Here is a 16,202-nt window from a genome sequence, read left to right as displayed (position 1 = left end):
ACATTTCTCGGATTCCGAAGTATGCCGGGGATGATATAATGATATAAGCGAGATGTGTTATGATCTGATAGATCACAGATGAACTGAGGTATCGAACAGGTGATGAAATCGGATCGAAGATGGGAGAATGGAGAATACAACGCTGCAACGGAAATATGAATAAATGAGCGAAGTTTTAAAATGCCGTAGCCAATGACGTGAAGAGATGGAGTTTGGGCTAGGAGCGGTGTTTAATATCCGAGAGATATCCTAGTTTGCAGTGTGCGTGTGTAGTGACTTGTGAAGGAGAGAGGGGTGGAAGCTAGGACCCCCTCTTTTGAAGGATGGGAGAAGCGAGCTGCAGCCTGCACGGTGGGTTGAGAGTGTTTTAGTGGCGGTCTCGGCGTGGAACGGGATGGTCGATGGCGTCAATCTAGATGATATGTAGTTTGTCGTGTTTTATGTTTAGATTTTGGGAGGCGTGAAAGATTGGAAGTCGATGTACATTGAAACCTTTGGTCGTTGACGAGGAGGCCTGTATACTATGTGAAAGGCTGACGAGTCAGGAACGTGGTGGCCGTAGGTGTTTTGGGAGAAGCTTGGTCTGTAAGCACGAATATGTTTTGATGATCAGATGATTGTTTTTCAAGGGAGTTACTAGATACCGGTATGACATGGTCGGGGAGAAAAAACGCCATGTCAGTTTATTTCTGGTCGCCATGAATGATAATTCCGATGTTTCCGTTACCACTTGCATAATCTGAGGATTTGTTCTGTTCCTCGTGCCACGATGCGCGCATGCAAGAAGTCGAAATCGTGATGAGATTTGTCCCACCATGAATAGGTAGGCACTGCAGAATTTTCACTCTCTGCCAGGCATTTGTTCCTACCTTACTGGAAGAGAAATAGGTGAGGATATTGATGAATCATGAATGAGTCTTCGGAAATGCCGGAGCTGAGTGTCGTTGACATGGCTCGATTGCTGAAGTAATGAATGTGGAGGTAAGGAACGAAAGAAAACGTGGTGGTTGGATGATCTTCAATGGTAGAGCATGGATAGTAAGCATAAGGTTGCTAGCAGATATTACTAGTAAGTGCATGCATGGATGGAACAGATAGTAGATAATATCCTCGAGCTATCATGATGATCTCAGTCACGAGCGGGGACATGATGTTGGGTTGGGAATTCATGTGATTGGCGAAGAGTTTTCATGTGAGGAGCTTTTTTTCTTCTTCTTTCCTTTCTCTTTTGGGTGCAGCCTTGTTGTTGACTTGGTGTTTTAATGCAAGGTGCCGGTGGAAAGTATATTATGAATTATTAATTACATCTTAGTAATTATGAGTCTAAGGACCGGAGTATGGTAAGGTTGGTGTGTCAGCTGTGCTGTCAGATCTCTGGTATTATTGAGATGGTCGAGTCAAAGTGCGTTTTGATGAAATTCCTTGTAGGAAAGAAATGTTGGACCGAGTCTCACATAGGAGTCTCGTCTTCATCAAGATGATATGCATGGAGTTCTAGTTAGAGAATCTTCTGCTATCTCTTTTTGACAGTATGTGTACGTGTGTGTGTATTATACATCTTGTCGCGCGGTTGTTTGGTTACGCGGACGGATGTTGTTCAATTTGAGTGTTGATGTTCTGCTGTGGATACACTTATTCATACTATGATCACCTCGTACAGAGCTTAATAAATGCCTAATATTCAGTCTAACACCCCACGTCATATTCATTCACGCCAAGCTTTATAGCTTTTCTCATGTGGCTTTCTTACCCAGCATCGATTACCCACCTTAGCTAGACACCGAGAATTCTGATTGAAAACAAAGAACAACGAAGACCTGCAATGATGTGAGAATTTGGAGGAGACTCATTAGGTACATACAGCTGAGGCCATATTGAAAGGTCAAATACTCACTCTACAATATCATGTATTATCCTTTGGAAAGACCAAAATATCAAATATAATGGGAAAGTCGGATGATATCATCCATTTTGAATGCCGCCGCTTGCGGTAGTTGGCTTATTGCTTCCAGATGTTAGCTTAGTCATCTATCAAACTACATTTGTACGAAGTGAACCTAAGTACATCGAGAAAAATCATGTGGAAGCAGCAAGACTTATTAAGAGCACCCAAAGGCAGGTAAGGTCAGCTAATTATTAAGGTAGTAACCCCACCAATATGCCAAATCTCGATCTTTCGCAAAATCAATGCCGAATATCCAATCCCTAGTCATTTGGCACCTCGTGCTAGCTGGCTGACTGCCGCCTATGTAAATGCACATTTACACCTCAATCCATAGGGCGCGAACTTGGTCAGTGGAGTAAGAAATCCAAAATTGACGGTTCCATTTGATATCGGCAACGACGGAGTTATCACCGTTGGCAAATGAAAGCTTTCTTTCCATTGCTTCTACCTCATGCCCATGATTCTATCACGGGAAACGTATTTATTAGTCGTCATTCTGCGGGCAATGTTTCCACCTCCTTCCGACTTCTCTACCCACACATTTTCCCTTTCGGCGTAAAGACAAGACCATTCTTCTAGAACATCTCGTTCTTTTGTTCCACTATTTTGTTTTCATCATCAGTATACATATTTAGTGAACGCCCGCACTTGTGATTTCTTTTCACCCCACCCTTCACTCTTCCATACACCTTGAGGTTACTCAGATACCCAGATACCCTAGATTATTTACATTGTGCTCTTTTACACACAATACTCTTCTTAATATCACAACACCTTCCTCTACTAGCACAGTAAGGAATACAATCAGATGCCTTCACATCTGCGAAATCTCGCATTATGTAGCAGCCTTATATTGCTCGGACATGCACCTCTGATAGCCGCACACGGCGATGAAGAATCGGAAATGGATATGAACATGCCAATGAGTTCGGTAGCCACAGCGATATCTACAGCCACAGTTTCAGCCGGCATAGAAACTCTCGTGGTGGCTGAACCTTCGAGTTATTTTCGATATCCTGAACATGGAAGTTTGATGGTAGCTCACATTATACTCATGACCATAGGATGGGTGTTCGTTCTGCCAATATGTGAGTAGTTCTGGAGCAGTCAAATGTTTCCAAAATCTAATATATTTTAGGTGTGATGCTCTCCATTTCTCGATCGCGATTCAATGTCCCTACACAATTCGCGTTTCTAGCTTTGAACGGTGGTGGTCTCCTCTGCAGCATAATATACAATGCCTCCACTCCGGACCTCTATCCGAATAATTTTCACCATAAATTGGGGTGGTTTTTGATGTGCGTAGTCACTGCACAAGCGCTATTAGGGGTTATCAGTGCCTACGCGGGGCACAGAAGCGAGGAGGAACAGGAGAACACCGGGTATATTCCAGTTTCGAGAGAAGCAATTGCTGAACATACCCGTATGCACGAACGACCTAAACCTATTCCTAGATTATCGGATGATAGTGGTCAAGGTACTGAACCAGGTACCGAATCTCTACGAAGCCAATCGATGTCTCTCTGTGGAGATGATGAAAATACTCTAAATGAATCGGAGAATGACGAATTGGAGAAAGTGGGGTGGATGGAAGGTACCCCGGTGGGTCAATACTTGTCGAAACGACTTCCGGGATTACTTTCTGCGCGTCTTTTGAAAATAATTCAATTTTCATGTGACGTTGTAGATCGGGTAATTCTTCTCCTGGGTTTTGCTATTCTCACATCCGGATTCGTCACATATGGTGGTTTATTTGTAAGTTTTGCCAGCTCTATGAATACGTACATCTTCAGACACTAAATTTCAGCGCAGAAAGGAGCGGAAATTTACAGTGGTCTTGCGCACTTCATCAAGGGTTCAGTTTTCTTCTGGTATGGAATCTTAACTCTTGGTCGATGGGCAGGTTGCTTCGCCGAGATTGGTTGGTCCTGGAATGTCAAACCTGATAATGAGCGGCGATTTGCTCTAACCGCTGAATTCGTAGAAAGTTTCCTTATTTTCTTCTACGGCTCCACGAATGTTTTCTTGGAACATTTGGCTGCTTGGGGGAGTGCATGGAGCGCACAAGATCTCGAGCATATCTCAATCACCATTATGTTTATTGGTGGTGGATTGGTGAGTTATTGAGATAATAATTCCTAAACGCTTCTAACTTGTATAGTGCGGTATGCTTATTGAGTCGAACAAAATTCGCAACCTTTTGAACACCACAGTCCAAAAATCATCTCAAATGTCCTCCTATCATCCGGAAGCTCAAGATCCAAAATCCTATAGGTTTTCAATGAACCCAATCCCCGCTCTGGTCATCATGCTATTGGGAATGATGATGAGTTCTCACCATCAACATTCAATGGTCTCAACTATGATTCATGGACAATGGGGAACTTTACTTGTGGGTGCAGCATTTGCACGTGCTGCTACTTATGTTGTATTCTATCTCTCACCACCAACGTCGATTCTGCCTGGTAGACCCCCCACGGAAATCATTACAGCTTTCTGTTTGATGGCTGGAGGTTTGATTTTTATGGCTAGTGTATGTCACCCCTTCTCTCACTCGAACCTATCAATACTAACAGAATTTTAGAGCAAAGATACAGTTAAGGCTATTGAAATGAATGATCTCGATGCGATGTTTGTTTTTACAGTTTCCATGGGTCTCATCACATTTCTGATGGCTTGGATTATCTTGGTGATTGCAATCAAAGGATGGGCAACGAGAAAAGAGAAGAGATGGGGTAAGAGTGTCGGTTATGAGGTCGATGGAACTGCATGAAAATACTGCTGGCGGATAATGATGACTTTGAGGAAAGAGAATATGGAAAAGAGGTGGGGTAATATATAGATGGGTCATGATATTATGAATTGGTGCATGAGAGGATGAAAATGGTAATGCTTATGAGGCGGGAATGGAGTTATGGCGTCAAGATACCATGGATTGTTTGATCTTTTGGGTTCGGGTTTGGAACGGAAATTGGAAATCTTAATTATGAGAAGTGGAAGGGAAGCAGAGATTGATTAATCAAATGATGAAATTGAAGCTTGAGGAGTATAATGTCTCGTTACTTATGCGCAACCAACATGAGTATAAAAATCGCAATTCTCGTCGATGATGTTGATTTCCTATTTATACTCTACCTTCGCGCGCAAAGCGGCTTCATTTAGATGTAGAATACTCGAGTAGAACTAGGTATCAGAATGATTGAATTGAAGGCAAATACCAATGCAATTAATATCTTTCACTTCTTTCACGAAACAGCAAACATATCCATTAAAATCCCTCTTGTTTTCAACATCTACAAACCCCAACACATTTTTGACAGTTCCCTTCCAATTTACCTTGGGTGTATTATGTTGAGTTGAGTTGAGTTGAGATGCATTCAGCCATACCCCCACCCTCACCCGAACATCCTCCGACTACCCCAGGTCCGAGCACCACACCATCACACCACCACATTTTCCTCATATATATATTCCAAAAGCGCAGTTTACAAGTCGGAGTGGGACAAGCTAGCTCAGAATTCATTTCTTGCCTTTTACCAGAGATGACCGTGGCTCATGCCCAAGATACTCCATTCTTCAAATCTTTGTAACACACCTTCTGATTACTCAGGAATAACTATTTTTGGGTTTTTTTGGAGGGGGGGAAGGTGAGAGGAGGAGGAGAGATTTTTTGAGGGAGGTAGGTAGGTGGGTGGGGGGTGTTTTTGTGGGGTGGGTGGAGATGGGGGTTTGGGGGTGTGATTTTTGATGTGAGACAGAATGGATGACTTTTGTTTGCAGTGTGATTCACGATTTTGTTTTGAATTTTGATGAGAGAGTTGGGTTGTGATTCTCCAGAAGTCTGGTATTTATGTAATTTTATTTTATTTTTTAGGCATATAGGTATTATCAGCTATCTGAGAAGGAATTTGCAGATATTGATTGCTGCTCAATTTTCATTCATGATAGGAGAGAGTGAGAGAATGTTGATGGATTTAGTTTTCATTGATTCCGACTACAAGCTGATTGGAGAGTGCGAAAGCGTTAAACATCTTGAGTTATTAGTTAATTTCTTGATTGCTTTAATATGATAGTAGATAGAATACTTGAGAATTCCTCAGAGATATATTATTGAACACGATTTAATGAAGGTGAATTTATGACCTGAAAATATGAATAGATTGGTGTGATTTATGAGTTCGTACTATGTGCGAGTTATGACTCTATTGGTAGTGCCAGAACTGACGTTGAATGATAGCATAGAAATTACCTCAAACCAATACAAGAGTACGCATTTCCCAGGGATATGAATCGAATTCCGAGGAATCTGGAAATTGAGCCAATCCTACCCTCTTGAACGTTTCCCTTTCAGCCCCTGGCTCAAGAATAAGGCATATTACACCATTAGTTCGGATATTTCCATCATTTCGGAAAGTCAATTCCGGCCCCAGGACACTACCAACTTGTACTATGACAAGAGAATTAGAAGTGGGTTGTATGAGGGGCTTTTGAACTACTTTCTTTCTCTCGGGGGGAGCAAAACTAGAGCTTGGGTCGTCTGTGGCTAAGGATACGTGCTCCGGTGATGTTCCTGTTACTGTCTGTGTTTGCGCTTCATTTACTTTTATGATCTTTGATACAAATCGGTCTTTGAATCTGGATCTAACTTTCTTGGACTGTAAATTATCTGAGTGACTCTTGTATGATGGAATCTCGAGGGATATAATTTCGGATGACCGATTGTAGTTCAGAAGAAGTTGCGAATAAGCGAGGGGGAATAGCTCGTACTGACCTATCATAGTTATCTTTTACTGAATATGTCATTGGTCAGCGTCAAGCCAAAGGGTGCGAAGTGTGAGCTTCGCAGATAACACGGGCCCATTAGGAAGTTCATCAGCAGTTGTGATCTCGTAACCAAATACCTGCGCTCTAAATCTCGAATCACAGATTGTTTGGCCTAGAGTAGGATAATAGCCATAACACTGACTGGAATTCCGATCTTCGAGGCCGACGCTGGCCCAGCTCCATGAGGGTGCAACAAATGCTTTTGGGATACTTACTGCCCCATGTGTGCGCCAGAGAAGACCATCATGGACGTCTCCGGCCCATATTCCCATCCAATGGGTCAGTCCAAACTGTATTCCCATCTCTTGTGTTAGAGCAGCCAACGCGATGAGTCGGTCAGTTTCGAAAGTGAGGGAACGACCTGCGTATTCGTCTACTAAGCTATACCACCGCTTTAGTGGGTCAAGCGACTGGGCATACGAGGGGGCCAAGCTTCTCAGCTATGTAGCTTCGTCCATAGCTCGGAGTCAAGAAGAATCTCTTGGGGTCCATATCGAGCCAAATCCTTTCGTCGCTTGACAAGAAAATTTCCGGATTAACATTCGACTCGAATAGTTTGTGAAATTGACAATTCCAACAAGCTGCTCAGAAGTGCAGTACAAAGCGCGTGGAGAAAGAAGGTGTTTTTGAAGTTTCCATCCTCTAGTAGCAAGAGCAGAACGTTGGCGAGCCGGTGATTCGAATCTGGTACTATTTTCCACTTCAAGGTAAATTGTACAATACTTATCTAATCCCCAATGATCTAGGGACATGGAAACAGCAACCTTTGAGTTTTGCCTAGAAGCAGTACCCAAGAAACCATCCCGGTCAGACGATGCGTCGTCGACAGCAATACAAAGTACACAATTTTTATAATAATCTCGCATGCGTCCAGACTCAAACAACCAATCTGCCCGGGCGGCGACATCGGAACCTTGGAGAATACAGATGGAATCAACCTGAAGGTATCTGAACCTCAAATACCTCGTGACTTTTACGGCATCTTTCAGCGCGCGTGGAAGTTCTCGCAGTGAGATAGAGCGCATTTTGCTGCCTAAGTTATCGACATTGATCACATGATTGTAAGTATTACCCCAAAAATGGCTCAATGCAACCCAGCTACCCGTGTCTCCCTTCTTACTAACATGGAGATGCAGTTTCTCAGATCCGTTCTTATATCCAGTATCAATAACACGAGAAGGCAACAGAGCATTTTGATCATTCGGACAAGAAACCTGATGGTTGAGAAGACACTCTTGAAGCCACGATCGAGCCCTCTCATAGGATTCCATTGAATCGGAAGTATTTGGAACAGGACATCCACCAATGATGTTCCACGTGGTAGCGGGACAGTCTATTTATGTATAGTTAATCTTGGGACTTGAGAGCTGTCGGACTGCATATGCGTACCTGGCTCACCAAAAATTGTGCAGAACAGAGCGAAAATTTATGGTTTCTTCGAGACTTCCATCTTTGTTCCGGATAATCCACTCAAAGTAAAATTCAGTAATTCCTCTAGTGTAATCATCCTTAGTTGGACCCATCAGACCTTGACAATACCCTGCTCCTCATCGTATAACTAAGTCTCTTTCTACTCTTTGGTATATGATCCACACGGCGCATACCCTTTTGAATCTCGATATATAAATTACAACCCTTCCGAGCTGGATTTACGAGGCTTTCATAGTTGGCGTGATGCTGATTATGACTCATCCCTTCTACTCGCTCAGCATTGTTAGCTGGGTAAAATAGGTGGTAACATAGTCTTCCAAAATCAATCGATTTGCAAACTTCGCAAAGCATGATGATACGGCGATGAAAGATGAATGAAATAAAACTGATGAAGTCTCAAAAAAGCCGTTGCTGTTATCCTCAATATGCGGTACTACACGCGCCAGCCTCAATCAAGAAGGCTGCAGAGAAATATCACAAACATGGCGTGATGGAGCCTGAATTACGCAAGCAACGGCATGAAGGAAATTCAACGTCTGAATTGTAACGCTGAAGAGTATAAAAGGCATTCTGAGCCTAAGATATCCCTTTGATTATCAATATCAAAAAATAAATCAAGATACTAAAGAGTAGCATGATGTCAATTTTATATACAAAAAAATTGTAAACCCTGCCGCTTAAACCTACCCGGACGGAAAAATGGGGCAGTTATAACCGAACATCATGAACATCAAAATTTACTCATACTTCTCCCCTTTTATCTCATATAGTCACACTTTACACTTCACCGTGTTCCCTTTCCTCGACATAATAAACCGAAAATTAAGACCCAAGAGAAAGAAGTATTGGGCAGATATTGGGTGATTTCTTCAATCTTCCATCTTCCCTGTTCCTCACCAAGCGAATCATCATACAAACAAGTGACGTCCTACCCTGCCATCCCAAACTGCAGCCCTACCAAGACAACAAACATATCAAAAGCAACAACCCCATCACATCACCCTCACCCTCACGCTCATACGATACGATACCAAATAAACAACTACAAACATGACTACATATTCTTCCACTCCACTCTTCGGCGGCGCCCTCATAGTCGACCTTCCATCTACATTCGCTGACGTCAGGTAAGCTCTTTCAAGAAAAAAACCAACCAACATCAAAACACATGCAGAGCCCCACATCCACTCCTGACGAAAACTCAAAACCATCACGATCAGCACCAAACTAACAATTCTACAGTACAATAAGACAAGTTCCCGACCATCAAGAAGTCTATTTAGATAAAGATGGTTTTACCAGTATCATATTCGATATCACCGAGCGAGTTGGTACTGCGGGCTCTAGCCCCGCGACCGATGGAGCGGCTATGACGACCCATTTGGAGGATATTGTTGATTCCGATTTGGACACTGTGAAAGTATGGTCGATTACCGATACTAAGTTTTCTAAATTGCCGTACGTACCTCGCATTCATTTGCCCTTTTTGTGTTCCTCTATCCTCTGCCCCCCCCCCATCATCCCATATCCACCACCACGTCACATGACCAAGCCTTCATCTACTCAACCCAAATCTGACAATACCCAGCGAAGACACACCCGCCTACACACTCATCGCTACTCAAACACCACCTCATGATCCCAACTCCCGCGCCTCAGCTCCAGATTTCACAGCCATAGTTCTCAATCTCATCCGTTTAGAAAGAGAGAGTACAGATATCTTGGTAACAATTAACGTGCCTCATATTAAAGGCGAATATTCAGCCGATGATGTGGATTTGCAATTAGGGAAACAGGGGAAATTGATTGAGAATGCTGTTGAACATGCAGCTAAGATTTGGGAAACTTTCAAGATTAAGGATTGGGGTCTTTTTGATGAGGTTTAGATGATGAAAGGGGAACGAGAAGTGAGAGGAGAGCGGATGGAAGGGGATTGGGAGATGGGCGAGATCGATATGGGATGAAATGGAATGGATATCAATTTAGTATGGATTTTGCTGGATGCTGGGGATTTCTCTAATGCTGTTTCATGGGTTGTTTTTCAAATTTCCATTCCCTTTGTCAGGACAGAGCAATGCGTATCTACAGAGTGAGCTGTCATTATGAAGATTAGTCTGAATAGTCTGAATTTCATTACGTATTCAACAAATCTCAAATTTCAACTTGATTTTTCTCTCACTCTCGCGGACTCGTCAAATCCAAGAAATCGAGTTTCCTCGCAACAATCTCCACATCCCCATCATCAGGTGTATTCTCCTTCTCCCCCGCTTCTGCAGCTTTACTAGCCTTCTGCTCCTGATACTTTTTCGCCACCAACCCCATAATATCCTTCTGCGGACTCCCCGGATTCTCATCCCTAATCTTCTTCATATTCTCCTTTACAAAAGCCTGATACTCATTCTCCTTTCCATTCTTTGCTGCTCCCCTAGGCACCGGTTTGATCTGTGCCAAAACCCCCTTACAAGCACCACATCTATGTCTTTGCGTATCGATACTTTTCGAATGTCTCTTAAACAGCGTTTTGCACCCTGCTTCCGTACATTCCCATACATATTTGTATTCTATCTCATAAGAATGTTTCGTCGTAACCTCAATTCCGCGATCCCCGAATACATTCGAACACTTCGCAGCCCATTCTTTGAATTCTTTTCCGTGCGGATTTGTCTTGATATTGGAAATCATGAAATTGGCCAGATGACAAAATTCGTGCGCAAGGACATTCAAAAGACGGTTTTCGTCGTCGATGACTTTTTCCGCGAGCTCGATGGATGCGTAGTGACGAAATGTGGTGGTGGCTTTGCCATCGGTATTAGTGGTTAGGGGAGATTTGATGGTCTCGCGTTTCCAATTTGCGCGACCGGCGGTTGTGGTGAGCTTTTTGGACCAGATGATTTGGACGCCGCCGGTAGAAGCGGAGAGTTCGGCAATGCGGCCGGATGTGATTTTGGTGTCGAGTTCGAGGAGGAAGTCGGAGGCGATGGTGTGTTTGGAGATTGAGAAGGCTTTTTTGGAATCTTTGTCTATGCGAGGAGCTTTGAATGAAGGGGGTTTTTTGAAGAGAGATTTACCTCCTGAGGTTGAGAAAGGTTGAAGCTTGGGTTTGGAGATGGGTTGGAGAGTTTTCATGGGGGAGTATTGATCATTCCAATCGTTCACGAGATCTTGAGACCAGAAACTATCCATACTGGGACGATGCGGTGTAGATGGTATGCGGGATAACTTTTTAGGTGATGCCAGGCCTCGAGGTTTTGATTCTGGACTTCCTGGTGGTGTTGATAGTCTCACTCCTTTGGATACTTTTCTGGACGAGGGGGAACTTGTATATATTAGCATGATTCTAATACTATGAGATCGATTATCTTACAATCGTAAAACAGCGCCATTATCATCAACACTAGAAGAAGTCCCTGGACGAATCTCAACTTTCTCATCTCTCTTTGGTGGCTGTAAGACTGGTGGGTTGAATGCAGGAGGTGTGTCTTTGTCATCCAGTGTAGTTTTGTCTAGAAGTTGTCGTAGAATCTCCTCCTCTGTATCAGTACCACTCGAATCTTCGACCACTGTTATACGACCCCTGGCTAGTCTTCGAGTCGATTTTGGTGGTGTTTTGAAAACGTCAGAATCGTCATCGTCGTCTACTATGAAATCTGAAAGATCATCCGAATCATCATCTTCGTCTTCCTCCTCTGAATCGGCTATCGTAGGTTTCCGAGCCGTTGGTCTTCGTTCCTCATCAGGATCTGGTATCCTAGGCTTTGTAACTAGTGGTTTCCTTTTTAGTTCATCCTTTAACACCTTTGGCATCGGTACAAAATCTGATAGATTGTCCGAATCAACCTCATCCTCATCCTCTTCCGAATCGGCTACCCTATAATTCCGAGCTACAACTTTGCGCTCCTCTTCAAAACCCGGTATCCTAGGTTCCACAACCGTTGGCTTCCGCCTTGGTTCTTCCTTCACCACTCGTGTCATCGGAACCGCTGAATTTGAAGCCGATATCTTTCTGGGCTCTGTACTCGCTCGCTTCGTACCCATACTCAATGGTTTCAAAAGTGGATTATCTGAGTTCTGCTTCAAAACGCGTTTCCTAGCTTTAGGTTTTGCATTCTCAGAGCTTTCTATCTCATAACTCCCTAACTCCTTCAAATTTGAAGTTATCGATCCTTTCTCTTTCTTCAGACCACTTTTCGGCTCACTCCGGTCGACCTTCCTATTTGTTTCTCCCGATACTTTTTGTGATGTTTTTGTTCCTGCCTTTCCTCGAATAACTTCATTCACGTCCGGGAATTCCTCATCACTACTATATACCACAAGCCTCGCCATAATATATGTTGGTGTAAAAGAATTTGCTGTAATAAACTTCAAACTAATATTAATGAGTTGTTAATGGATCAGTTATTGTCTCTTTTTTTCCGGTTTGTGGCTTCTATGTTGGCTCGGCAACGAGATGCTGATAAAGTGGGTTTTGTAAATTTAGCACCAGGACAGTTGTTTCACCCCTTTCTTCATAATTAAGGAACAGATTTGATGGAATAAGTCTATATTTTTAAATGTCATCTTTCAATTAATTGGTGTACAATTGAAGCATAGGAGAAATCTTGTCAATGTATGGTATTCGGGTCTTGCTAGAAGCAGTTTCTGCAACACACGGGTAAATATTAAGGTTACAATACATCTCCAATATAGATTGCATCATCCCCATAACACTTTAACATTCACTTGCGTGAAATGATGAATCATTACTCATCTTCCTCCGAATCTTCTCCCTGTACTTCATTCTTTCCACCGTCAACCTTCTGTTCCTGCTTCCTCCACAAGTTGGCCAGAAATTCGCCGGTGCTAGCCTCTTCTATAGATTTGTCCTCTCTCTTTTTCAAAAATCTAGGAAATCTCAAACTCAATCCCTTTTCATCGCTCACAAGACCAATTGCCGCTCTATAAACTGGACTAATCGTGACATCCGCGAAAGCCATCTCCCAGACCTCTTGCGGTTCAAACCATACATCGGGGTGCCCTCCTCGATAATCGACGTAATTTGGTTTGCCTCCAAGAACATGCTCGCCACCTTCTTCGTAAAATTCTTTGTTCGCCTTGTAAAATGTATCACTAAATCCCGAGATACACTTACACACGGCTTCCAGAGTCCCCGTCTCTTCGTTGCGAACCGCGAGGAGGATTGGTGACCAGAATTTTGCTTTGCGTCCTTGGCCATGCCAAGCAGCAACAGGTATCAGATCGAGTGTATCATATGAAGCACTGTAGTCCTTCTTTACTTTCAGCCAAGAATCCAGTCGTTTGTCAGGCTCGTAGGTAGATAATAAAGCTTTTCTTCGAGTCTTCTTCTTGGGCTCTTTATCTGCAGGCTTCCTCTCTTTTGATTGCTTCTGGGGCGTCTGGGGGAAAGAGGATACTGGTTCATCTGATATTTCCTCTGACTCAGGCAAAGTAGGGTTTGGTAGATTATCTAAAATTTTCACCATGATTCCTTCGCACTTTCTCTCTGTCGCGCCTTTGAAGAATTCCAAAACAACCTCTGAGTCTTGCGAAGTAGCGTCGATACTCTTCACCCAGGTGAACTGATTCGGTACCTCGACGAACAAACCCCGAAGCAGTTCTCGTCTTTCCCGGAATGTTCGATTCAGAAGCGATTCGCCATTCAAATACATCAAATCGAAGGAGAACAGGCACACATCAATAGTGACACTTCCAATCGCTACGTCTTTCCTCGCTCGATTTGCTAATGATTGAAAGGGTTTCAGATCACCAGTTTCTCGATCGACAGAAACGACCTCTCCTTCCATGATGAAACTATCAACTCCTTCTCCGCGAATCTTTGGTATCAAAGCCACAAGATCAGGATATTTGTCAGTCATGAGTTCTAGATGCCTGGAGAATATGGACACTTTGCCGTTCTCATCGCAATGGACTTGTGCTCGTTGTCCGTCATACTTATATTCGCAACTGAAATCTCTACCTTGAAGTTTCGTAAGCATTTCTGCAAGATCCCTAGTAATACTTCCTAACATGGGGCGTAACGGAATATGCAAGGCTAGTCCGCATCCAACTAATAGTTCCTCACAGACTCCAATCTCAAGTAGAACGGGTACCAGGTCGTTATAATTTGGTCTCTTTGCAAAGCATGCCTTCACGATTTCCTCGCCCTTGGACCACACCTCAGTCAAGCCTTCTTTTTTAAGTTTTGCCAGCTCTTGTGGTGATTTGAGAGGAAAATCTGCTCCTGGTGGCTTAGATAATTGGAAAGCTCGAGATAAAGCAATCAACATGGTAGTTTTAACTGCACCAATACGGAGCTAATGGACAGGATTAGTGAGAGATCCGACATGGTGCTTCACAAATCAACCGTATAGAGTGTAATGTGAAGATAGATATGATTACTTACATGTTGGCACAAAGTTCTAACAACATATCGACTCTCTTCTGCTCCTCTGGCATCCTGCATCAAGCGATCAACGACTCGTTGCTTGATCTCACTACTGCCTGTTCCTTGCGTCTTGGCTATTTTGACTAGGGATTGATAGACTCCTTTTATTGTGAGTGGCTTTGGCTTTCTCAATGTAAAACTTTGTCTCTTCTTCGCCTCAAAAGCGACATCACCAGCATCACCATGTTTGTCGTACAAGGACTTCAATGACCTAGAGTCTAACCCACACACATTTTTCAATGCTTTTGAAATGGCCGAGCCTCCCAAACCTAGTTCAAGGGATATGTATGGCGGTGAAATCGCATTCGTTGCCAGCCAGACCTTCATTGAGAATTAGTACAAGTAAAATACGGAACGTGTTATGTGGGTTATGATATGAATATGTTGTATCTGCCTATGAAAGACTTGTAAGCACGGTGTGAACGTACAGTAGGTAGGAGAGCATTCGGATCACCCTCGATAATGATCCTTAGTAAATTTACTAAAGTATCTACAATTTTTATGCGGCTCTGAGTGCTATTCACGAGTACAAAACATCTTGTCAGGAGAGCATAAGACGCATCCCCTCCTTCTGCAGCCCAGTGTTTTTGCAGATCAGACACATATTTCGAAGGTTCGAAACTCAAAGGACTTTCATCCAATGGTATGTTCGATGAAATGGTATCTTCTGCAGTGCCAGCGGATTGTAGTGAAAGGGTGTTTTTACTGATATTCGGCTTGGCTGATTTTATATTTGGCTGGTCGTGAATGCTATTTATTAAGGTCTCTTCGTCTGTATGGCTTGTAGTAGCTACCGCAGGGATTGGAGCCTCTGAAAGTTCCTCATCGATCTTCACCGGATGGTTCTCGGTCACCTTCCCTGCGCCAATCGATTCCCGGTTCCATTCCTCTTGTAATTTTCTAGCCAGTTGCTCATCAGTCAATTCCGAGGGACCCGCGCTACCTGGACTGCTCAGGCTTGGACTGCCGACTGGGCGAGATGACAGCCCTTCTTCATCTTTCTTTTGCTTTCCGAAAAAGAAGTCGAGATTTCGAGAACTACTGGGCTTTGTATCATTATTGAGCTTCCTCCGCTTCGTAGGTGTCCCCATGATCTATATGCCTTTCGCCACTTGCACCTGGAATGGTAGAGTCAATGGTTGTGAATATGCTTAGCATTATCATCTACGCGCCATTGTAAGAACTGTTGCTAAGCACAAAGAACGTTTTGATTAATTATTGGGTTTGAAACATCTCGCAAAACCCAAAGTGAGCTGTAGAATTAAAGAAAAGGTTAATTGACAGCCTCCTAGTAGATACAGCCCGCGCAGATTTCGGTGACGTCGTCGTCTTTCAAAAGGGACCCCGGAAAATGGTAGGTGCTCTCCACAATGCACGAAATGGAACCAGATGTCAAAATAACAGCTCTTTTCAATATTCGACATAAAATCTGGTAATTGAGATTCAGATTTGGAAATTGAATTTAAATACTCAGGAGCTTCTAATTGACGTGGTGTCGGAATCTTCTTTCATCTGGTACATCTTTAAAGTTTATCATAGGATATCGCAATGTAAGTGGTG

At 43.2% G+C, this 16,202-nt stretch overlaps 5 protein-coding genes across 5 annotated transcripts; 2 read left to right on the top strand and 3 right to left on the bottom strand.

Annotated features, from left to right (window-relative positions):
• The first annotated feature begins 2,085 nt into the window (after window positions 1–2,085).
• On the top strand, window positions 2,086–5,203 carry EAF01_001477 (uncharacterized protein). The gene is made up of 5 exons (XM_038909727.1): window positions 2,086–3,033; window positions 3,084–3,700; window positions 3,758–4,060; window positions 4,107–4,478; window positions 4,530–5,203. Exons 1-5 carry the CDS (start codon window positions 2,754–2,756, stop codon window positions 4,716–4,718), a joined length of 1,761 nt encoding a protein of 586 aa, XP_038774539.1. The 5' UTR covers window positions 2,086–2,753; the 3' UTR covers window positions 4,719–5,203.
• Window positions 5,204–6,195: 992 nt separating this feature from the next.
• Window positions 6,196–8,551, bottom strand: EAF01_001476 (uncharacterized protein; the record flags this gene model as incomplete). Its single annotated transcript, XM_038909726.1, has 5 exons — window positions 6,196–6,716; window positions 6,912–7,161; window positions 7,190–7,315; window positions 7,339–8,102; window positions 8,374–8,551. The coding sequence occupies 5 exons, from the start codon at window positions 8,549–8,551 to the stop codon at window positions 6,196–6,198; spliced, it is 1,839 nt and encodes a 612-aa protein (XP_038774538.1).
• Window positions 8,552–9,250: 699 nt separating this feature from the next.
• EAF01_001475 (uncharacterized protein) lies at window positions 9,251–10,086 on the top strand (the record flags this gene model as incomplete). Its single annotated transcript, XM_038909725.1, has 3 exons — window positions 9,251–9,327; window positions 9,443–9,658; window positions 9,789–10,086. The coding sequence occupies 3 exons, from the start codon at window positions 9,251–9,253 to the stop codon at window positions 10,084–10,086; spliced, it is 591 nt and encodes a 196-aa protein (XP_038774537.1).
• A 289-nt stretch (window positions 10,087–10,375) lies between these two features.
• EAF01_001474 (uncharacterized protein) lies at window positions 10,376–12,523 on the bottom strand (the record flags this gene model as incomplete). The annotated part of the gene is made up of 2 exons (XM_038909724.1): window positions 10,376–11,516; window positions 11,565–12,523. 2 exons carry the CDS (start codon window positions 12,521–12,523, stop codon window positions 10,376–10,378), a joined length of 2,100 nt encoding a protein of 699 aa, XP_038774536.1.
• A 416-nt stretch (window positions 12,524–12,939) lies between these two features.
• EAF01_001473 (uncharacterized protein) lies at window positions 12,940–15,733 on the bottom strand (the record flags this gene model as incomplete). Its single annotated transcript, XM_038909723.1, has 3 exons — window positions 12,940–14,511; window positions 14,601–14,963; window positions 15,071–15,733. 3 exons carry the CDS (start codon window positions 15,731–15,733, stop codon window positions 12,940–12,942), a joined length of 2,598 nt encoding a protein of 865 aa, XP_038774535.1.
• Window positions 15,734–16,202: the final 469 nt, after the last annotated feature.

The sequence above is a fragment of the Botrytis porri genome (genome assembly GCF_014898465.1).
Source record: "Botrytis porri strain MUCL 3234 chromosome Unknown BPOR_002, whole genome shotgun sequence".
Lineage (NCBI taxonomy): Eukaryota > Fungi > Ascomycota > Leotiomycetes > Helotiales > Sclerotiniaceae > Botrytis > Botrytis porri.
Note: the sequence above shows the minus strand (reverse complement) of the source record. Positions and strands in the feature narration are given on the sequence as shown.